The sequence below is a fragment of the Verruconis gallopava genome (assembly GCF_000836295.1).
Source record: "Verruconis gallopava strain CBS 43764 unplaced genomic scaffold supercont1.11, whole genome shotgun sequence".
Lineage (NCBI taxonomy): Eukaryota > Fungi > Ascomycota > Dothideomycetes > Venturiales > Sympoventuriaceae > Verruconis > Verruconis gallopava.
In genome coordinates, this window is record NW_015622147.1 from 644,957 (window position 1) to 667,883 (window position 22,927).

Genomic DNA, 22,927 nt, shown 5'->3' on the forward strand with positions numbered 1-22,927 from the left:
TGCTGGGAGAGAGAAAACCTGGCAGCATCCTGGTATCGCTTTGTACCTTGGGACTGGCGCGTCCTTCCACACTCCCTGAGGACCAGGCTTTTGGGGCCGCGATGACTCGGGTCTGCATTTTGCCTGGCTCGTGGCTGCGCTCGAGAGAAGAGTGCCAAAACTCCTGCCCGCGTCGATACAGCATCGTCTTCAAGTATTAGGCCGCTTTCCCTGACCGCTATCTGAGACTCCCGACGAAGCCCTCAACCTGGGACGTTCTTCGTTTGCCTTCTTTCCAGCCTGACCTCATGTGATAGCAGCTCCAGAAGCTGTATTTGCGTATTGGTTGGGCTTGGTACGATGAGGCCCATGTGTGGACTTTCGCACGAGACTCGGCCTTTACCCAAGTGCTTCCTCTTAACTCCCTGGAGAGTTATGCTCGATGTCTTCCCATTTGATGGTGCCAGTGCCAAAGCCAAGCGACGAAAATAACGCATAAAAAAGTGAGCAGAGAGTTTTAAACGGATTAGTCACGTCCTTCGTGTCCCATCTTTTGCATGCCTCGTACTGAGAAGATGAATGGACTTAATGGTCAAGGTGTGGTGTACGTGTCTATTTGTTGAGCTTCTTGTATCAGTCGTTGTGGCAACCTCCACCGTGAGGTTGCGCTTGCAACCTACGATAGCCGCACTTTTGCTTTGCTATTTGGAATCCCGACAAGCAGAAGTTCTTGCAGAGTCGTCGCACTCTTGTTACAAGTGTGGTAAGTTAGATTCCTGCCCTCTCCCCTCCCAAAAGCCAAAGGAGATCGAATATGAGCTACGGGCCACACCCACACCCTCTGCGTTGTCATCCGCCATCGCCTGAATCGTCACCGTTGATTGGCGCTGCGAGAGACGGAGGCAAGCAGACAATGTGTACTTCTCCTCTGAGCGCTGAATATCTCCTCACGGATTCCTCAACATGCAGCAGCCAAGGAGCAGAAGTCGACGATGCCGACGAGGACAACTGTGATCAACACCTTGGAGCTCTAACCTATGGTGGACCCATACCGCAGGATGGACGCCGCTTCCTGGATTTCTTTGGCCTCCCAGGTGTCAACGGACAAACTGTAGACACGATCCATCGCGCTGTCCTACGCGTCTTTGACTACGTAAGTTCGTGATTTGCGTCACTGACAAGGGGGAGTTTTCTCTAACTTACACAGCTTCCAAGTAAGTCTGACGAGCGTTCGTTCACGTTCGTCGACAAGAGTACGTTCAATTTCCTCCTGCCAAAGTTGTATCACACTGTGACGATTGACATTGCCCGATTCCCCCATAATCTTCAAGCAACGATGGGTATGGTCTGCAAGACAAATCCGGGACGGCAATTCATCAGGCGTGTCATTTTTGATGGAGACGACGTGGCGGATAAGAGGATGCCACCTTCGGGCTTCACATACCTCGCTTCGCACATCATCAGTCAGCTGCCCGAGTATCAACTTGAGAGTTTTGAGTACAACGATTCCAACTTGCATAAACTTTGCCACCAGCTACTGACGGTTCTCTAGATGGCCTGCCGATTTCGTGCTACCTGAATTCGACACTTTGGACCTGTGGGATAGGCAGGACACTGTAAAGAACATCGCCATCTACCAGCACACATTAAGCGTATACTTGTGACCTTCATTTGCCAAATTTCTGAGGCTAATAGCTACAGTATTCTCCACAAGACACGAGAGATGCTTTAGATGCCATGGATAATCTGGAAGTCCTGCGCATCAGTGTGGATGACAGTGCTGGCATACGCCCTGTTTACCTGATTCTCAAACATCACCCTATCCGAGACCTGCATCTGGACCTACGAACCTACAAGCCGAAGCTATGTGGGAAGAGGAGCGTCGCAGAAGACGTCTCTCAGCTCGTTTTCAAGCACATGCAACCGCTGACCAAATGCCCTGTACAGCTCCAGCTGGCACTTACACGTCTTACCTTGTGGCATGTCGACCTCGAGAATAGCCACGGAAGCTGGCTACACTGCATTCGCCCCATGTCTCTCAAGGAAGTCGAGCTCGTTCAGTGTCCATTTGTCGGTCATTTTCTCCACCACCTGGCTGATCGACACCCGTGTATTCATAGCGTAAGAATCGATCACGACGAGCAACTGGATGTCCCAGCTCCAGCGATGACCACAGGCAGAAAAGCTCGAACTGACCATGAAGTGCTTGAGCACACATTCACGGACAGCCTTTGCAAGTTCCTCGTAGATCTCGCCTTCGCCAGAGAGGCATGTCAAGACCCAGCTCCGTGGGCTGGCACGGAGCCGAGGCAGCGCCTCAAGCGTCTCCGTCTTTGCATTGAGAATGCCGTTTGTACAACGACGTATGAAGAAGCCGTGAAGCTTCATCTGCCAAATCTCGAACTCCTTTCCCTCAAGTTTGTCAGCGACGCTGATGACGACAGCTCCGAAATCTTCAGCGTCGAAGCCTGCTTCGAGAGCTGCGAACCCTTGCTCCTTCGTCAATTGGACATCTCCTTCCAATCTTTCAAACGTTCAGAGAAGTGCTTCAACCCTGTCACACTGCGTCTCCACGGCGTCGTTGCCGAGAACGGTCATACGGCAGCTGCTCACGCGCTGTATGCCCTTCGCACAGCGCACAAGAAGAATTTGCAGGTTCGCGTAATTGCCATTGAGATACAGCCCAGGGAGTACGTCACGCTAGACAGAACGGGTAAGGTGATGGTTTGTAAATCACGTATGGAGTATTTCACCCGTGGTGAGTGTATCGTTATGGGAAAAAAAGTCGAGACCGTGGTCCCAGTAAGCTTTGCGCAGGTCAAGAAATACGCGACAGAGATTGAGGTGCTGAAACTGCCGCCTGCGAAGCTCGGGGCATACGGACGAGTATGAGTGTTATTGTTCGCATGTGGACGGAGTCGACTTTTTCTATGGGAATTGCAGGGCGTGGGTATTCAAGTTGATTAAGCGGATTATGAGAGCCAGCGTGCTTCCTCTTCCGCCATCGCTGAAATCTTAGTGTTCACATGCTATTCTACAAGGCACCGAACGTGCCCAGGGGCGCAAGGTGAAATTTTCGACAGTATATTCACTGTCCATACGTTCGTCATAGTCGAAACCTTGCGTAGCTTAGAAGGCAAACTTGGTCCTCATGTCACTGACCTTTCTCACAACCTCTCTCACACTCCTGTCCAGCTCCGCGGCGATCCTTTCTCTGCTCTCGTGGCTCAATAAGAAAAACCTCTCGCATAGGTCGCCGTCAACGACTCCCTTGACCGGCACGTACTGTCCCCGATATACTAAGTGATCACGACCTGCCAATGGAGGGTCCTCCTTCCGCATTTCAGACTCCAAAGATTGGAAGAAATTCGCATCCTCGCGTGAATCGAAGGGAATGAGGGCACCGATGGTACCTTGCAGCCCGGAGTAGATGAGCATCTCCTTCTGGCCGGAGACAAGAGCTGCTTTCGTGAGCGAGGTCGGGATGTCATTTACGAAATTGTGGATCAGAAGTTCGACTCGATTAGGCGTACCGCCTAGGTAACCGCGCTCGTTGAGTAGATGGCCCGCCGCGCCTTCTTCGTCCGCTTCTTCTGAAGCCTTTTCGGGCACGCGAACAAGCCAGAGATTACCAAATTTGTCACCGCCGGCAACTGTGCGATAGTCAACCATAGTGGTGCAGGTTGTCCAGCGAGCAACGCTGTCGTCAGCGAAAGGGATGAGCTTGTTCTCATTTGGTTTGTAGACAACATAGGTGACGGATTCTTGGATATCACCACAAATGATCCTATACCCCATTACCTCAATGCTGGTCAGCAAGTTGGGCACGGCGTTGCGGGCCTGGGCCTTTCGAAGCATTTGCTTTATACCGAGAGAATACATGACTAGATTTGAGCCAATCCCGGCAAGGATACGGCCTTTGAAGACACCAAGCGCGGTGGGTGGGGCGTCGACTCTGGTCTTGTGTATAAATTCGAGAGAACGACCCCCGTTAGTGACTTCGTAGACATGAAGAAAGCCGCAACCAAAAGAGCGCGGCGAAACGACAAGGTTTTGTGCTGTACCAACAACGACGAAGATCCTACCAGCAAGATGCGCGCCTTCAAACTCGAGGGCTGTGATGGCAGTCGGACATTCGTCATCTTCAAAGTATAGGGTATCGATTACGCCTTCAGGATCAAGAAGCCTGCCTTCGTCATCGTCGTATGCAATTGGGCCGCGAGCTTCATTGTAGCCTAGGGGATTGACAATTTGGAGACAAGACGCCCAATGACGGTCTGCCTTCGGGAGTCCGAAATCTTTGGGTGGCAGCTCCTCAACGTCACCATTTTTCTGCTCGTCCTTCAAACGCTTACGATTGCGTGCAGAAAGTGTATTGTTATCCGCCTCAATGATGTAGAAATATGGACGTATGCTGTCCGGTCCCATGTCAGGGTGCTTGACGAAGGCGCGTGGAGTGTTCTCAAGTGGAACTGATACGTGTCGTAGTACCGTGTCAAGCTTATGTGTTTGTATGAATCTGGTCCGCTATCAGCTCGCGCTCATAACATAATAGCTCGTCATCTTAGAATACGTTCGACGCTGTATCAGTAGGAACAATTGGAAATAGAGATTATGCTCATCAGAGAAATTTGAGTTCAGCAAGAGCATAGTTATTTGTCATCATAACAACGTAATAGTCACAAGAGAAGAGGAAGATTTTTACATACCTCAACTGTTTCTTCTCATCCACTCCAATGATACCATGAGGGCATTGGTCAGAATGGAAACTCCAGGCAGACTGCAGTGCTGGATAATCCAGCGGTGCTAATGTAAACATTTTGGTTTGCTCATCTGCATACCCGAGCCACGACTTCGAGGTAAGTGCTAAGATAGCTCGCTGGGTAGGTAGTTGGACACTGTACAACTTTACTGGCTGCACGCCCAGAAACCGCGATCGTGTATCAGATAGGTCACCTGTGATCTCGTCCAGGATAGTCCGGATGTATACACCACTCGTTAACCCAATATGGAGGTACAAAGTCGGACTGCCAGAGAATGAGTCGACCATCGACATAATACACAGCGAGCATGCGGGAGCGGAGATGGCCTGTATCGACTTATTCTCTAGTGTGGAGTCCGGATCTAGACTCAAAATACGAACGGTGGAGTTGTCGCATGCCACTGCGAGGTATGGGCTGCGCTGCCTGCCTTCTGGAACCTCACCCATGGCTAAAGCGGTAACACCACTTGGCATTTGTGGAGACTCGCCATATTCATTCAACTCACCATCTTGATCCATTTCGAAATACACAAGATGACCTGAGCTAAGGGCAACGGCCACCTGCTGCGTATTTGTGGCAACGGCAACAATGGTCCTATACTGAGGCACATCCCAATCGTTGATGCCACCTGTAGCAGAAATGTGCCGGATACCTTTGGGAAAAACTTGAATGACTGAGTCTTCACCCATCTGCTGGATTGCGAGAGTAGTAACAGACGTGTTGATGCCAGAATCGCTGATCTCCTCGATGTAATCTCCAACACCGAGGACGAGAGTATTGTGCTGATAAGCAAGGACGATATAAGCATCGACAGCATCATTGTATCGTAGCCGCGTTGTAAAAATACGGACTGGTTGCTCTGGCAGACCTTGTGCGATGAGCTCAGTCACTTGAAGACCATGCCGCACGTTTCGAAAGGTGCTACGCGGGCCAGCACCACAGATGGCATACAGTTCTGGCGCCTCTTGATACTCTAGATTTACTACCTGCAAGCCCATGAGTGGATGCAAGGAGTTCAGACTCGAAGCAAGGTCGATGTTCTGAAATGGTCTGGGCTTGAACATATTGACTTCGTAGCTGACTCTTGAGTCGGGGTACAAAACTTGTGGGAAGTCTCGCGATATTGACTCGCTGCTAAAAACGGGATCATCAGACTCATCCCCAAGTGCCATGACCTGGTACAGTCCATGATCCCCACTTTCAGAGGCAGCAAACAAGAAGCCGCTCTTCATGATGCACAGGCTCCTTGCCACGGGAATCGTGTCAAAGAATTTGAGGTTGAGCTGGCCGACCTCCCCCGTCAGCTTTCCTTGTTCATTTTTAACCAGATCCATCGTAAGCTTGAACACATCGCCGTCGTTTGTCTGGAGCAAAAAGAAAAAGATCCCACGCATTTTATGCATCGTGCCTGAAACAATCCGACGCTTGCGTGCAGTGTCTTCTGTGGCAGTCTGCCGACGCGGTATCTGAATGCGAGTCTGGTACTGATTTGAATGATGGTAAACAATGAAATCTTCGCTGCAGACAAGGACACCGCTGGGACCGTCCGCTCCACCTGGCACTTGGAAAAGCTTGTTTGCCGATCTATCTACCGGCTCAGACCATTTTCGGACGACATGATTTAGGCCAAGATCAAGCTCGTAATAGACCAGCTCCTTGTCCAAAGAAGCGTAGGCCTGACCGGTAGGATCTGCATCCGACTCGCCATAGTCAATCTCTAATGCCGCAAACACTGGGTTTTCGTAGCCGACGTCGAGTGCGACAAGGTCAAAGACAAGAGCGTGGGGCTTATGTGCTTCGAGGGGAGATGAAATGGTAAGGCTCTCGTTGGCCGTGCGGTTGAGCACGTAAACGAGCTTGTTCTTCTCGATGGAAGCAATCATGCATGCTCTTCCTTTCGGGTCTGCTGCCAGATACTCGCCAGGAATGACTCGTCTGATGCCCGATTTGCCATATGTCTCCAAGTGCACTCGCTTAAATCGGTTTTCATCGGGCATGTATTCAAGAATTGCAATCCGTCCGGAGTCTGACGCTATAATGATATAATCTGCAAATAGAATTAGCAATGTATTCAGGATTTGTAGATTATTGCAGTACCAAGCCGTGCCGTGCGCTTTACATCAATAGATTCGTCGTCGGTAACACAAGCGCTGCTAGGTATGCTTGGGAGAATCACTATGCTGTCGCTCATGTAGAGGCTTGATATTCAAACATACCTTTGCTACCTCCAGCCACTCTGAATGATGCCATTGCTCGTATTATGCCGAAGACATCGTGTGACATGATGGGCGTTATGACGCTGTTACGAGCATCCGGTCGATACAGGGTGAGTCGGGAGCCAGTAGCGGTAAGGAGCTGCTGCTCTTTGATGCCCATAAACTGCGCAGCGATGGCCTGCTGGATGGCCGTCGTAGGCTGCAGCGTCATGCTGTACATGTACATAGATGATGTCGCCGCCATGATGGGCGGACGATGAAAGAAGCGAGTTTACGTGGTTCGCGTGTCGTGAAGGTTCTGATAACAGCTCGTCGCTATCGTGCGTACCCACTCTCGATCTCAGGAGGTATGTGCTGGATCAGGCAAACGTCGAATGTTTCTTACGTGCTTTTGTCTCTTCAGCGTTCTGACTCCACTTCCAGCTCTCCTGCCTGAGCACAGAGAATCGCTTCGACGACGAAGGACTTTTGCGGCCAGAGCCTATCGTGCATCCATGCGCAATTTACGCGTATGCGATCATGCGTAAGTCCAGCTGGTAGTGTGGATCCGGTGAGACGATACCTCTTTTCGTCGCAAGGAGTTGCGATGTATGGGAATTTTGGTTGGCTTTTGAGTGGTGAAATAAAGTTTGCGACCTTCGGACGTTGAAGCTCGAATCTGGGCGGCAAGTTTAGACGAGTGTTTGGGCTTGGCTCGTATATACCTGCCTTTATCATCTTCCCACGGAAGCTCTCACACAGAGAGCCAGAATCACTCAGCATAGCACTGCTTTGTCGTTTCTCAGGCGTGGTAATTCCTTGTATAGACAGAGATCGCAGACCTATCATTCTCGCTATGCTACTCAATGTCGAGAACTTCCCCTAGCTTCATAATATTTGGCATCGGCCTCGACATTCCCCTTTGTGCGACAACGATAGTCCTATCCTAATTATCATCCTTCTTGAATTAATTTGTGCGACACTCTGTTCATGTAAACGTAATTGCTATCTTAACATCATGATGTGGTGGCCGAGACCGCAATAGCTGGTGAGATCAAGTGCCGAGTGGAGGCGGACATAACAACCGAACAATCCAACATGCTGTATGTTACATACGCATGTGCCCGCAAAGAATGGCTGACAAGTTTTTTATGTCGTGATGATTGACGAAAGAAAAAGCTTGCCCGGAGAACTTTGGAGTTCGGTGGGATGAGACCCGAACGATCGGCAGTCATGACATGCCTGGTTCAGCAATTAACAACTACCGATCTGCTTCCCCACAATCTCTCCGCATTTTCTACACTTATTCAAGAAAAATTTTCTTGCATATACCCAGCCTCGGCATGATTGTGTCATAATTTGAGGTTTTTATTTCGAACTTCGTGACAATGAACCACGAAGTCCGCTTCGTGGTGAGGAGATGAATGGTCATGTGTGCTCTATTTATCGTCGGCAATGTATGCACTCTGTCTCGAGCATCGTGTGCGAAACGATGCATTCTATATTGCTTTCGTGTTTGAGCGCGCTCGCACTCATCCCTGTTGTCAAGGCAAAATATGATCAGTACATTTTAGCTCCCACCTCACGAACAATATTTCCGGCTTCTGTTCACAAGATCAATGGCACCGTGAAGGACGCAGAGACTCTATGTGGCAGTTCTCCAGGAAACGCAGTGTTTAATGGAATATCTTCGGTAGCATATGACTATGGTAAGAACGTAGGAGGTCTTGTCACCATCACGATTGGAAGCACGTCCGATCAGGAGCAGTTCATCGGCGTAGCGTTTAGTGAATCATCTCTTTGGATCTCGGATCTGTGGTCCGACGCCACAGCAGACGCCGGCAACGACGAGATTCTCTGGTGGAAAATTACTGGGCCTGGAGATTACACTGTTGAGCGGAAGCATCAACGGGGCGGGTTCCGGTACATGACTTTAGTCCACAACACCACTGGTTCTGTAGGGGTCAAGCAAGTTCAAACTTACTTCACTGCTTTGCCACATCTTGCGGACGATGAATTGCGGAACTACAGCGGGTGGTTTCACTCCAACGGTAGGTTATCGACGCTTGAGCATCCACGCAATTTACTAAGACGAGATTATCAGATGAACTTGTCAACCGAATATGGTACGCTGGAGCCTACACAGCTCAGCTTTGTACTATCGATCCACATTACGGCAATTCACTCAATTTCTTTGGTACAATCACTGCCAGTGAGTCTATAAATGGTTCTGTCCCATGGTGGTCAAATACAACAATCGCAAATGCCAGCTCTGTTCTAGTCGATGGAGCGAAACGTGACAGACTGGTATGGCCAGGAGATATGGTTACGTCTTGGCCGACCATGCTCGTCTCAACGAACGACAAAATCACTGTTAAAAACTCACTGGATTCTCTATTCGAGAGACAAAATAAATCTACTGGCGTAATGCCTTATGCGGGATATCCGTTTCCACTTATATATTCTGCGACGTATCATCTACATAACCTCATCGGTGCTGCAGAGATCTACCTTTACGACGGAGATCTCCAATGGATCAGCGCCAAATGGGAACAGTGGAAATTTGCATTGTCGTATTCTCTTAGCACGGTAGATTCATCCGGCCTTATGAACGTCACCAGCAGCGCTGACTGGTTGCGCTTCGGCATGGGTGGGCACAACATCGAAGCTAATGCGATCTTGTACCATACTCTGAACTATGGCATCATGTTGGCGCAGGCGCTCAATGACAACAGCGTGCTCGAAACATACATGAACTATTCTCAGAACATCAAGTCTGCTGCGAACAAGCTACTTTGGGATGAAAGCGCAGGACTTTACAAAGACAACGAGACGACGACTTTGCACCCTCAGGACGGGAACTCCTGGGCCGTCCTATCCAACCTCACTGACTCCACCGAGAAATCCGCCACCATTTCTGCGGCGCTCGCTGCGCGCTGGGGTCCATACGGTGCTCCAGCCCCCGAGGCTGGCGCAACGGTATCTCCATTCGTTGGAGGGTTTGAACTCCAGGCTCATGCCGTAGCTGGCAACACCACGGCTCTTCTCGACTTGTGTCGCCTGCAGTGGGGCTTCATGCTGGACGATCCGCGGATGACAAACTCAACTTTCATAGAAGGATATAGCACAAATGGAGATCTGCACTACGCACCGTACACAAATGATCCTCGAGTGAGCCATGCGCACGGCTGGAGTACGGGGCCAACGAGCGCATTGACATTCTACGTGGCGGGCGTGCAGATCGTGGAAGCCGCCGGGAAGACCTGGAGGATTGCTCCAAGGCTGGGAGGATTGACCGAAGTCGATGCTGGGTTTGCAACAAGTCTAGGGCAGTTCTCAGCGAGCTCGAGACTGAATAAAGGCGGCTGCATAAGTGTGGAGTTCAAAACTCCTGAGGGAACCATGGGGACGGTTAGCGTTGAGACGTCAGGATGTAGCGGGCAATTTAAACTAAAGCCTAGCAGTGGTGATGGTGGTTCAAGTTCAGCCAAGATGAGCAAAAACGGAGACACGGTGGAATTTGATAATGTGCCTGGAGGCAGTTGGACATTGACATGTTCGTAGTTCGGCTGTGGCATATTTATAAGTGTTGAATGATTCATAGCAGGCTTTGACGGAATTTTGACCGACGAGAACACTAATCAAATGCCGAACTAAATGATTGACGGGGCCAAAAACAAACTAAAATATGACATGATCTAGAGAAAGCCTCGAATCGGGCTCGTTGGGGTTAAATGGCAGTTAGTTCTTCACATTCCTATCCATCATCAAGTCGTAATGAGAAAATCAACAATTCTTAGGTGTCGAGCAATTGCATGCAAGGAAGAAAACTCGCTTGATAAATTAGTCTTCACCCGATGCTCTTTAACTAACAACATATCCGCTATATAGCAGCATCAAAGGGCCGGTCGCCAAGCTCTCCTGATTTCCGCTTTCGACCGCCTCCAGAACACCTTTTCCAGTCTGCACAAGCTTCTTTGTGCCTTCGTCATCAGTCCATCTCATCCTCGAGTAGAATATTATGTGTACAGCAAAATAAACCGTGAGGCGGATCTTTTCTTGCTCACTTAGAGGACGCTCTGCTAAGTACGCGGTCAAAAAAGCACTGAACATTCCTTTGCCTCCATAAAATCGATCGACCAGCCACGCGTCTGCAGCGAACCGTCCGACATCAGTAGCCCCGTTTCCTACACGAGCATTCTCCCAATCTATGATGGTCAGGACCGGATCTAATTGATTCACGTTTCCCTCCGCTGTGCTTTGACGTGTGGTGTCCTCATCCGCGACTTGAATGTTGGATAGCCAAAAGTCGCCATGACAAAGGCAAACTTTGTCTTCGACTGACTCAGAGCCATATGCGGCGTTAATACGCTCTCCAAGTGCAGGATCGAAGCCTTGATGTTCAAGCACAGACGCAACTCCCTTAAAAGGATACTGATATGCAAAGTCAGTCGCATTGCCGTCAAGTTTCTCTCTCAAGACACTCAGCGCTGGTTGTGCTGAGGTTGCGTTATGCAATCTCGCAAGCCAGAGACCTATCCTCTGCGCTAAGAGAGCAAAGTCCAAGTGGAGCCCAGTCTTGTAGCACTGTCGCAGATCCAAGGCTCCGCCGTCAGACATGTGCAGAAGATGTTTGTCCGGAAAGTATTCATGCACTCTTGGCAGACGAATCTTCTCATCCGCCGATAGCATTGTTGCCAAACATTCCAGTGTTAGTTGCTCATAGTATATTCTCTCTTGCGGTAATGGCACGTCTGGAATGATGCGGATATACGGCTCCGCGTGTTTGATTATGCTTCGTCCATTTGACCTTGACTTGATTCGCCAGCAGAAATTGGCTGATCCGCCCTCGAGAAAGTCCACTTCGTCACAAGGCACATCTTTCGAGTGAAGAAACTGGCGAAGTTGGGCCTCCGTTGTGATTCCCATGTCCTGTCAATTCGGCAATTGGATCACTTGGTGTCACAGAGCTCGCGCTGAAGGTTCTGGTACGAGCCAACTCCTCTAGTCTTCAGCGAGACGTGGTAGATTGATAGCTCTTTCGTTTGGTACTGACATAGGCTACGTACTAGTCAACGCATATAGCTAACGAATGAGAAAGGATGTGATCCTCGGTGTGTTCTAATCCGTGGCCTTGATCGCCGTCTATGTCCTTCAAGGATTGGGACGGCTAGAACTACCTGGCCCGTGCATCAACATGATCTCTAAACGCACTCCAGAAAGTGTCAGACCACGACGAAAAGCGCAACGACAATGTCGTCCAAATACACATGTCAGCGTTGCCTGACGCAACTCCGGTCGGCGAGGCTGCAGCGACCAGTTCCCAGGATAAAATTTGATGCCACGAGCCGCCGATGGCACTCAATCGCTCCTCGAACGACCAAACGGCAGTCGTCTACGGCTCAGGCCTTCAAGAACACGTCGAGCTCCACCGATGCCAATGGCGGCGTCAAGTCCAGCCTTGTTCTCACGCAGAACAACCTCTTTCACCCCTTCTCGAAGTCGCCAATACCCGAAATGCGCAGCCGAGCGGATTATATAAAGTCCCATGCTTGGTGTCCACACCCGTCGCATCAACGTACGAGACTCGTACTTGACCCCAACGATCCGGAGGCGAGAAAGCCAGCGTCCAAAGAGGCCGGTACGGCGCCGGCGCATGTGAACTTCGAGTGCCCAGACTGCGGCATCCCGGTGTACTGCTGCGAGGAGCACTGGGCTGATGACTACGAGGCTCATTTGGAGATATGCGACACGCTGAGGCAGATCAACGAGGACGACCACGATCTCAGGTCAGGCCGGGTGTTTAGCGAGTTCAGGATGGCGGACGAGCAGATGGAAGAGATTCTGGTGAACATGACAAACTGGGACACGCTGCTCTACACGCGCGAGTACGAAGCTATAAACGACGACAGGCAGCTGAGGCAGGCGACGAGGCTACTTACGTATCCTATCACCATCGGCAGCATCCTGCACGAGTTGTCGCCATACAACATCCGCTCTGGCGGACGATTGACTCCGGAGGGCCTGAGATCCCTCTCGGCGCTTCGTTACACCCTCCATCCGCCTCGTACAGGCGAGGGCTCCACAATGAAGACCATCCGGCTCAAGCCTCCCCCGGTTCGTGTCTTCATTGTCGGAGCCCGGGCCGAGTCTTCCCTTCCACGTGAAGTTTGGACTCAGCTCGCGTACCTCTTCCCTCGCGTCGCCTTCCACTTGATCTTCATCGGCCCCGAAAGCATGCTCAACCGCGACGCCGAATTCCCACTCCCGGAGCGCACGCCGCAGAATCCATTCGGCGCGGTTGTGGAGGACAGGATCAGCCACTACATGAAGATCAGCACCTACGTCGATTACTTCCACACCTTGCACGAGGCGCAGCACTTTGCGCCGTACGATCCCTACTTCGACGTCTTCATGCTTTTCCACCCCGGCCTTGGGCATCCCATCTCTTCGTCTGAATGGGCGGCCACCATCCCCATGCTTCTGGAGACGAAGTGCGCCATCTTCGCAACGGGCTACACCGAGTTCGACATGCAGAGAGACTTCGAGTTCGTGCAGAAGACGGCAGGTGGCGAGGTCGACCTGCTGATGGAGCCGGGAGAGAATCGATTCAGGAGTCTGCGGTGGGATCTGAACGACATGGAGCCTCAGGATATCAGCGCGGGCAACTGGGGCGTGTGGGGTTTCAGAGGCAAGAGGTATGAGGCCGAGAAGACGGAGTAATTGCAGGACTTTGTCTCTCCCCGCTCCGTGTAATTGTAGACTGTACTTCTAATCCATGCGGTTTTCCCACTACCAACGCCGTTGCTTCTGTCTCCCTCCACGTCCGACTCCAGCTTTGCCTTTATATGTTCAAAACTCTCCTTTTGAAGTCTCGATCGTGGGAGAGGTGGCTGCCTCAGCAGCCTGCTTTCGCGCGAACGGTTCTTTTTTCCAGCTCCAAATCAAAGTACAATCGGACCTTAACTTCAGACGCTACTTTTTACGGTTCGAACATGTCGCAGCGACACAAAAACGTTTCAGCCTATTCGTTTTGCCCATCTTTTTTTATGCCCCGCCAACGAAACGCGGTCAAATCCGGGTGGCGACGTACGAGATGGCCATTGAGGGACGCTGAACGAAAGGCGCCACACGCTGTCCGACGAGCAAGCAATGTCTCCAAGTATCCGTTCACAGGCTTCTAGGCGACTTCGTCGAGGTTTCGCCGAACAACCCGACTCTCCAGGTGACGTGAATGTTTGCGGCGGCGCGAGGATGGAGATCAAATGTGGCATATGAGAAGGAGTAGGACAGGGGAAAAGATGAATCTATTCTGTGCACAACATTAGATACACGAGGTAAGGACCTTTTGATAGGTTTTGCACACGGCAGAGAAACAGCACGATGGGTATCAAAGGACGAAACGAAACGACGCACGCCTCACATGCATTCCAAACCGTTTTTTTTTATTAACTGCCAGACTTCGACCACTCGATCAGCTTGTCTTCGTACTTCATCCACGTGCGCAAGTTGAAAACCCATTTCTTTACGTTCCACCTAGCCTCGGCAACTCCTTTGTCCATGGAGTCGAGTTCGGAGTTAGCCCGGCTCCGCCATCGATCTCTCACGGCGACGAACGTGCTGTACATGGCTCGTCCAATGTTATCGAAGTGGTGTGTACCGTTCAGCAGGTGATCCTTCTCGCAGAAGGCCTTCAGCGGGGCCATCTGGTTCCTGGTGAGCAGGAAGTCGCCTAAGAGGAGATTTAAAATGTCCATCGTCCGCCTCATCTCAGCGATGAGATCGCCGTTGTTAGTCCATTCGAAGGCGGGCAGCGACAACGTGCGACACAGGCGGTCGAACTTGTGCCTGAGGTTGTCTTTGTCTGCTGTTGCGTTAAGCGTGAGAGTCCAGAACATGACCAAGCACTTGCCATGAGCATCTTCCATGGATTCCGGCCAGGCCACTGGCGTCTTGTTCAGGATGTGTCGACAAGCATCAATGGTATGAGTGTAGTCGTCGTTCTCGTTAACATATGGGTGACTAGGCGTGACATTTCCGGGAAATGTGGCCCATTCCTCGTCAATCCAAGCGGCCATGAGATGGAGATACTTAGGTCTGTCGAGGTCACCTTTAGGCATCTGGACTGCCTTGTCTGTGATCTCATAAATGGACATCAAAGTATTACCCGCACCATTATCCTGGACACCGGCCGAGACAGTTGTAGTTGCAGGTGCGTATGACGAGGTCGCTTCATCCACGTCAGGATGACCGGTTAGATTTCTTGCAAGAGAATACTGCTTATTTGACAGCTCGTCTTGTTCAAGCAGATAACTTCTCTGGTATTCAGCGCGTGGCTTAGTTACGGTGCCCTTTGGGGTTGAGGCGTCGTTGTCTTCAGCTCCCGCAGAATCATCTTCCTCGGTCCACAAAGACGCATCATCGTCAATCGGACTATCACTCACTGCTGGAGAGCCTCGGGCCATCGCCAATAGGCCTTGTGTCACTGCTGTTTTAGGGTCAAATCGAAATGTTGGATTTGATGGCTGTGTGTCTGTTCCTGATGCTCCGACGGTGTAGGACCAAGGCTGTTGCATTTGATGGCTTTGGTTAGACGTCGGGGGCAGATCCGCCATCACCACATCAGATTGAGGCGTCTGTACCAGCGGACCAGAATTGGCAACGGGTGAGGTTTCCGCGGTTGCATCCTCGCGGCCTTTGACGTCTTGCATCTCTACATCCTCCGAAACTTCTGCCTCAATCTCTTTTTGATCAACCTTTGCTGTTTTATCAAGCCAGCTTCCCAGAATATCATTTACGTTTTGGTTCCCTGACGCCTCGTCATCAGTGATGACTGGTCCTTTAACGCGGTCTGGTGCGTGGCTTGTTGCAACCGCTTGAGACTGTAAGGATGCTGAGACATATCCTCCTTCACGAAGATGCTGCTGGTATTTCCCTGCATTGATGGCTGACCTTGAAATATCCCCTTCACGCACGGCATCCACAGATACCGAAGGTTGAGAAGTGTTCTGATGCTGTGGATCAGCAGGTGATACGGAACCAGGAGCAAAATTGTCAGGCTGAAGTTGTGCGTTCATCAGATTGTTGAGCAACTTATTTGGCACCTGCGAAGTTGCAGAAACCATACCCCTATTTTCTTTCGCAGCTGTAGGAGCGGAGGTAGGGTTCGCCGCTCTGCGATGGATACGACAAGAGAGGATCAACCCCATGGCACGCATTCTCCGCATAAGTTCCTTCTGGTATTCAGAAATCTCTTCCACCGGCGGCTGCTTCCGTGCCCGTACTCGGTCCTCATCAATCAGGCTCGACTGATCCCATGCTACGGCCCTCGCCGTGCATTGCTTGTCCTTCGTCGATTTTATGGCTGCCTTTTTTGCGACATGGACCTCAGCTTCAAGCGCCTGTGTTTCCGAGACTGACGCATTGTCGTGGGGTTCCTCATTTATAAATATGACGGATGACCGTTCGAGCTCGTGCGCATCTGTGCTTGGAACCAGCTCTCTAGATGGGCTGGGGGGAAATTCAATTTCAGCGGACCTGGTCTGTTCTAAGTCAAGTGAAGTCCGCTTCGCCTTCATCGCTCGTGCTTTCAACCTCGCGTTACGAGCATATAGATCCGCGAGCACCTTGCGAGCGGGGTGCCGGAGCTCGTAGGCAATCAGGTCCAGGTCAGGTCCATCGGGTAAGCTGGGAAGGTCTTCCAGCTTGATAAGGCCCTGAACTTGATTATCCAACAATGGTGTCTGCGACAGCACAAGGTCGGAAGATCCGAAATGGTTTTCCGGCGCGCTTAGATTTGATCTGGGCGATTGCACCGTCATATTGCCGCCATCCGGCTCATCTTCTTGTTTTTCTAGTACGGCATGCGAATTGTGCATCAGATCAGTTACCGATGGCCTATCGTGGACGATATGTTCATCGTGTCGACCAAGCGCCGCATGCATGAGGGACTCATCTGTTTCGTGATGCTGGGTTAGTGGGACCCCTTCGTTTTGTGTGCCCACGCTTTTTGACGATGATACATGCTTTTTCTTGCCGGTATTTGAAGCGTTTCTTCTGGAAACACGCCACTTCGGCTGGAATCGCGAGTTTCTACGGCGATATTGGCTCAGTGAGTGCACTAGCTCTTTTTCACTGATGTCGGTAGTATTATGTCTACTATATACTCCCAGTGGCGTTTCAGCCGTCGCCCAGCCTTCCGCTTGTTCCAAGGAGGATCCAGTGGATACTTCGTTACTGGTTGAGGCCTCGTTCGAACATGCTCGAATCGTCAAGGAAGAGGACGTCGTCGTGCTCCCAAGATCTTTATTCGGCAAGTCCTGATCGGCCTTGCTTGAAATAGGTCGTGACTCTGAGAGCAGTTGCTCCACTCCGCTCTGTTTACACCTTTGTGTAGATGGAGGAGCATCAAAATTCCGATCGTCATTCGCCGTCGCTGTGGCAATCCCCATCTTTGGTGAGCCATCATCGCCGCACGAAGTGCAGAGTGATTCTCGCGACTCTCCAATGACCCGACATGCCTGGGAGAGTTAGAACTAAGACTTCCTCGGCGGCTCAGAGTTGGGGTGCCTCACGATTTCGCCGCACTTGGCAACAACCCAGAAACAATATCCAACGATGCCGCTAAGGACCACCAGAATGGAGAACAGGGTGACCAGAATGTCGAGCAGTCGCACTAGCAACAAACGGAGGATTCCAGACTCGAGCAAGCTGAAAAGAAGGATGCAGCTGACAAACAACCTAACCAAGGATACAGAGGCAGACATTGTCTCATAGCCGGGGCAAAGTTGTCTGGGTCAGTAAGCCTGCAAGTATGTACCCCGTCTGCTGATATTTAAAGATGAAAGGTATTACGATCAACGAAGTTGGGCCGACGGTTTAGTACGAGAAAGTCAAATGACAACTATCGCAATGCACGGAAAACGTTCAGCAGAGCATGCAAACTTATAAGTCAGATTATTTTAGAAAACAAGGTGACTATACTTGGAGCATCGATTGGAAATTCAAGTGAAAGTTAAGTAAAAGGCCATTGTGTGGCTAGGCTTCGCGTGAATTCGTTGTGAAGCAAACGTAACTGTCGTCAGTAGGATGGGCAGTGACCGGACAATGTATTGTGAATGCAGCAACAACACGACATGTATCTTTGGTTTCCATCTCAGTTACCGGGCATCCCATACTGGCCTTTCCGTAACTGGGTGGGACAATGGGAAGGCGACTTGAGGGGTCGATACAAACATGAGCGTGAATCGAGCGTCCGTGAATAAGGACGGACTTGGGTGACTTGGTCAAGAAGGAGAGATGCCACGCTCACATCCACCTCAGACGGCCGCGATAGGCTGGCTCCAGACGCTCAGGTCTGGAGTTTTCCAGCCCAGCGTCTGTACTAGACGCGGGGCTGTACATCGCGACGGAAAGCAGCTGCGCCTGAGAGTCCATGTACCGAACGGATTGAACGGCGACTTGGTACAGCAGGGCGCTGACGATGTTGGATCTTCACGGCGCTCGAACGGAATCCAAACGCTCTTGCTGGGTCGTAGTCCCAAACATCGAGCGCGCACCAAAGGACTTCCACGACGTCTCGACGAAACCGAGGCAGAGAGGTCCGGAAGACGGAGCCATCTCAAGCAGACCAGCAACTAGGGATAGGCTCGATTCGCTCGCGGAAACCGTGGGAGGTGCGCAGACGTCTACCATCTTGTCGCTGTCTCGGGAAGAGAACGTACAGCACGAGCGACGTGAAGATAGAGCGCGGTGATCGGCAGGCAGGCAGGCAGGCAGGCAAGCAGGCGCTTGTGTGCGTCCTCGCCAGCGACAGCAGGCGGGAGTGATGGACGACGGATGGGATCTTGCACAGCTGACTAAGCGCAAGCCACCGTCGATCCGCTGCTGTGGCCCAAGACGAGTCCAGCGCTCGGCCATACTGCACTGTGACTAGCCCGTTGGCCAATGCGACAACAAATCTCAGGAACCAGTAAAACGCGTAATGCCAAAGGGAAGTTCTGTCCAGTTTGTCCTTTTTTTCACGGGCGAGACCTGACGCCTTGGATTCCCTTTGTTCGACCGATCCGAACACTTGCTGGCTGTGCTTTTCTGATCGATCCTCTCTTTTGCGCAGCAGTCCTCGAGTCTGACACGGGTCACACGTCTGGAAGTGCAGACGCTAAGGCTCGCGCTCGTTGTAATTTTGCTGCGGCCGGATAACGCTTGTTGTTATCTTATCGCTGTAGAGAGCAAGAGAGCGAGAGAGCGCAGGCGAAAGTGTGCAGCTTTGCCTTGCTTGTTCCCGCTAGTCCTCGTCTATCTCTCTTTCTTTTTTTTAATTTGACCCTTTGCCTCGCCTGACATCAACCCGCAGCCATCCGGACGAACAGAGCCCCCAACACCTTGCATTCGACGAACCTCTGCCAGACGAGACCAGCGACCCGAACAATATCACTTGCTTCTTCGAGACGCGGCCTGTGTCCAGCAATTTGTCCGCTCTGCTTTCCTGCATCTCTTTCTGCTACGTCCGCAGTCCCGACATCCCCTTTGGAATCCGCGCCGCCCAAGCTTCGATTCGCGCAACAAACCCGCACATCCCGTACACCGTCGTCGTTCGAGCCAGGCAAAGAGGACCGTAGCTGCACAAAGGTCGCTACGGCCTTTTCGTATCTTTCAACATAGGGAAAACAAAGTCTCGTACCGCAGGCGCCATGGTGGCCACGCGGAGCTCAGGCATGAACGGGTCGGCGACGGTGGCGTCACCGCGCCCCCAAGTAGCGGTGCAAGAGGAGAAGACGGAGAACATATTCATGTTCATACCCAATCAGATAGGTGGGTCGTGATCTTTTGCTCACACTGTCTTCCGAAAGAAAAAAAAAACACCACACGCACAGAGACACAAGAGACAAGCACATGCTCCCCGCACGACCGTACTCTGCAATTTGCTCAACGGAATCAAGCTGCTGACGGATAGCTAATCTTCAGGCTATGCCCGCGTCATCCTCGCCATCGCATCTCTATACTACATGCCGCTGCACCCGCGCACATGCTCCGGCCTGTACTCGCTGTCGTGTCTGCTCGACGCGTTGGACGGCTACGCCGCACGACGCTACGACCAGTCCACCAAGTTCGGTGCTGTGCTAGACATGATCACGGATCGCTGCACAACTTCGTGCCTGCTCGTCTTCCTAGCCTCCGCGTTCCCGCGCTGGTCCATCGTCTTCCAAGGCCTCATCTCGCTCGACTTTGCGTCGCATTACATTCACATGTACGCAACCCTTGCCATGGGCGGCAGCAACCAGTCGCACAAGTCGATCGATGAGGGCAGGAGCTGGATCCTGAAGCAGTACTATTCGAATAGGGTATGTTGCACCTGCGCTGACTTTATGCATCTCCGGCCTGCCTGCTCGCTTGCCTGGCAGGCCGTGCGAGAGAGGGATGCTTGTGAAAGGATGCTTTCGCTAACGTTGACGCCACCACTTAGACGGTGCTGTTCGTGTTCTGCGCGCTCAACGAACTGTTCTTCATCGCGCTGTACCTTCTCTCCTTCTCGTCGCCCCTTCTTTCGCCTTCGCTCCTCAATCCCCAGCCTTCGACGCTGCAGCCGGGCAGTCCCGCTGCGCCAAAGCCGTCGCTGCTCTTTACCAACCCATGGTCGGCAGGCGCCATGGAGATGGCCAGGTAAGTGCTTACGAGGCCAACAGGTCTACGACCTACAAGACGGTCAAGGGATTAACGCAAGCATTGCCACGCAGGGCGAACAAGATGGACAGCACAGTGCCCTGGATTCTCGCGGGCATTTCGTTCCCCGTCATGTTTGGCAAGCAGGTGATCAGCGTCATCCAGCTTGTCAAGGCGAGCAAATGGATAGCGGAAGGCGACGTCGCTGATCGCCGGGCCCGACGGGCGAAGAAGAACTAGAGAGATGCAACCGAGCTGATCGACCGGCTGGTCGGCCAGCTCCTCGTTCATGCGTTCCGCCTATCCACGACGTGAAAGAGCACGGGTCCTCGACGAGGCGAGGCGCTGGTGGGGCGAGCGTCGGTCGAAAGCGCGAGAAATCACACATCCTCTTCCGTCACTTGCTCTCTAGCCGTTCCCGAACAGTGGGAGCTCTGAACTGACCGGCGCCTCGAAGACCATAGTGCTGTCCTGGCGAAGAATGACTTGACCTGAGGTCCCTCTGTTTGCGCTCGCTTGGTTCTTTTGTTTCCAGTACAATCCAATTTTTTTTTGTTTCATCGGTGTCCTTTCTGTGGGCCAGTGTGGGTGGGAGACTAATCAACACACATCTATCTACATATATTTCAAGGCAAGGCGCATCATCTGGAATCTCGCATATTTTGAGGGGAGGGAGGTATTGAAGCTACACGACGTTGCATGCTTGGCTGCTACGCAGTTTGCTTCTCGCACACATGTAAACATTCACCCATCGACCCCGCCCGCTACACACGCGATCACACACGAAAGCCATTGGAACTTTTGTGTGCGTACAACTTTCTTCTCCCTTTGTACTTTTTGTCACACTTACTGGAGCGAGATCAATAGACGGGGAAAGGTGGCGACTTTTGTTTTTCCCTTTTTTGTCACACATTTGTAATCGCTTATGGAGAGCTCCTAAATGACGCGACCAGGCTGGTTCGTCGTGCAGTTCTCTTCTGTTCTTTTTCTTTTTCCTTTACGTTGCTCCTCGTGTCTGCATCTGATCACTTTGTACAGACTAGCTCTAGCTCGAAACACGAACTCACGGCGATATCTTTGTCCGGCTGCTAATAATAGCACAACGCTCCTTTTCCTTTTCTCTGCACGTTTTGGGTTTCGTTCTTTTTTTTTTTTTTTTTTTAACTTTTCTTTTCTTCTTTTTGAGTACGCAACGACGATCTCGGATGCCACAGATCTGCTGTTGACCTCTTGTACACGACTACTTTGTTCTACTATGGACGTGGGAGGGTGGATCTGAAAGACAAGGCTCCGTCCAACACACTGGACAGCCGTCCGCGGTGTGCGTGGTTTGTTGTGAGCTGAGAAACGATCCAACAATTGAACGAGTTGTCGATTGCTAGCGATGTAGAGGAAAGAGGGGGTGGGGGGGGGGGGGGGGGAATCATACTACCAAATAGCCAAATAGCGTGGTCGAAATAAGAGCAACTTTTCCATGATCGGTCGACGCAAGTGGCATAGCAAACAAATGTATGTACATATCTATATATATATGTGTGTGTGTAGGCTATACAAGCTACTTTCTGTAGATGACGAGCGCTTTTATTAGCCTGCGAGGTGCTGGCAGCCTTGCGAGCTGAGAAGTTCACAGATCCGAGCTGGTCGGGCGCAACTTCCAATCTGCGCCCACCCCGCTTGCGGAGTTCTACTTTCCTCTTCTGGACCGGAGGATTTCATGTAAGAAAAAAAAAAGTGTTTGGTGCCCCGTGCGGAGGGGCCCCCTGTCACAAAAACGGGCACGAACTGGGAAGGAACGGGGAACGGGAGTGCGATTGGCCGCAGAGCGGATTTCACAAGGAGAGAACTGGTCTCGGCGGGATGGGGAGAGAGAGAGAGAGAGTGTGTGTGTGTGTGTGTGAGAGGGAGGGAGGGAGAGAAGGGGAGCGTTGGGGCGTTGTGGCGACGTAGCGACGTGTTTGTATGTATTTTTTTTGGGGGCGAAAGCTGTTGCAGTGCTCCTGTCATTTGCGGTCGTGGCACTCTGTACCTTTGACAGAATAGCCACGGATGGCACTGGGCCCTGTGCGGATCTCGCGCGAGGAGTGTGCAAGTGATTGTTCGCGAATTCGGGTCAGGTGGATGATCTATGTGTTCAGCAGTAGCAGTGGCAGCAGCAGTAGCAGTGGCAGGAGCACTGGGTAGACGTTAGGAGCCCCCCGAGGGCAGGACTGGATCAGCGTTTGCTGGGAGAGGTCTTGGATGCGGGCCTGGGGCACAAACGTCTCTGCTAGGCCTGCAAGACTGCAGAAACGCTTTTGTAGCGGTCGTGCGCACGCGACGATGGCTGGG

At 51.7% G+C, this 22,927-nt stretch overlaps 7 protein-coding genes across 9 annotated transcripts; 4 read left to right on the plus strand and 3 right to left on the minus strand.

Moving 5' to 3' along the window:
* Positions 1-793: 793 nt before the first annotated feature.
* Positions 794-3,012, plus strand: PV09_04158 (uncharacterized protein; the record flags this gene model as incomplete). Its single annotated transcript, XM_016357464.1, has 4 exons — positions 794-1,132; positions 1,187-1,476; positions 1,532-1,631; positions 1,681-3,012. 4 exons carry the CDS (start codon positions 794-796, stop codon positions 2,869-2,871), a joined length of 1,920 nt encoding a protein of 639 aa, XP_016214868.1. The 3' UTR covers positions 2,872-3,012.
* Positions 2,833-7,562, minus strand: PV09_04159. 2 transcript variants are annotated; one of them, XM_016357466.1, is made up of 4 exons: positions 6,959-7,562; positions 6,840-6,904; positions 4,689-6,789; positions 2,833-4,498 (listed from the first exon to the last, which is right to left on the minus strand). In XM_016357466.1, exons 3-4 carry the CDS (start codon positions 6,737-6,739, stop codon positions 3,109-3,111), a joined length of 3,441 nt encoding a protein of 1,146 aa, XP_016214870.1. In that variant the 5' UTR covers positions 6,740-6,789; positions 6,840-6,904; positions 6,959-7,562; the 3' UTR covers positions 2,833-3,108. The 2 variants fall into 2 exon arrangements, with proteins under 2 accessions (XP_016214870.1, XP_016214869.1); XM_016357465.1 differs by lacking the exon at positions 6,840-6,904.
* Positions 7,563-8,261: 699 nt separating this feature from the next.
* PV09_04160 (uncharacterized protein) lies at positions 8,262-10,664 on the plus strand. The gene is made up of 2 exons (XM_016357467.1): positions 8,262-8,988; positions 9,042-10,664. Exons 1-2 carry the CDS (start codon positions 8,358-8,360, stop codon positions 10,499-10,501), a joined length of 2,091 nt encoding a protein of 696 aa, XP_016214871.1. The 5' UTR covers positions 8,262-8,357; the 3' UTR covers positions 10,502-10,664.
* A 73-nt stretch (positions 10,665-10,737) lies between these two features.
* Positions 10,738-12,063, minus strand: PV09_04161 (uncharacterized protein). Its single transcript, XM_016357468.1, has one exon. It carries the CDS (start codon positions 11,864-11,866, stop codon positions 10,802-10,804), a length of 1,065 nt encoding a protein of 354 aa, XP_016214872.1. The 5' UTR covers positions 11,867-12,063; the 3' UTR covers positions 10,738-10,801.
* A 92-nt stretch (positions 12,064-12,155) lies between these two features.
* Positions 12,156-13,835, plus strand: PV09_04162 (uncharacterized protein). The gene has a single exon (XM_016357469.1). The coding sequence runs from the start codon at positions 12,191-12,193 to the stop codon at positions 13,658-13,660; it is 1,470 nt and encodes a 489-aa protein (XP_016214873.1). The 5' UTR covers positions 12,156-12,190; the 3' UTR covers positions 13,661-13,835.
* Positions 13,836-14,283: 448 nt separating this feature from the next.
* PV09_04163 (uncharacterized protein) lies at positions 14,284-16,881 on the minus strand (the record flags this gene model as incomplete). The annotated part of the gene is made up of 1 exon (XM_016357470.1): positions 14,284-16,881. The coding sequence occupies one exon, from the start codon at positions 16,879-16,881 to the stop codon at positions 14,386-14,388; it is 2,496 nt and encodes an 831-aa protein (XP_016214874.1). The 3' UTR covers positions 14,284-14,385.
* A 2,083-nt stretch (positions 16,882-18,964) lies between these two features.
* Positions 18,965-21,733, plus strand: PV09_04164. 2 transcript variants are annotated; one of them, XM_016357471.1, is made up of 4 exons: positions 18,965-19,750; positions 19,904-20,280; positions 20,403-20,599; positions 20,674-21,733. In XM_016357471.1, the coding sequence occupies exons 1-4, from the start codon at positions 19,630-19,632 to the stop codon at positions 20,837-20,839; spliced, it is 861 nt and encodes a 286-aa protein (XP_016214875.1). In that variant the 5' UTR covers positions 18,965-19,629; the 3' UTR covers positions 20,840-21,733. The 2 variants fall into 2 exon arrangements, with proteins under 2 accessions (XP_016214875.1, XP_016214876.1); XM_016357472.1 differs by having other exon boundaries at positions 20,403-21,733.
* The last annotated feature ends 1,194 nt before the right edge of the window (positions 21,734-22,927 follow it).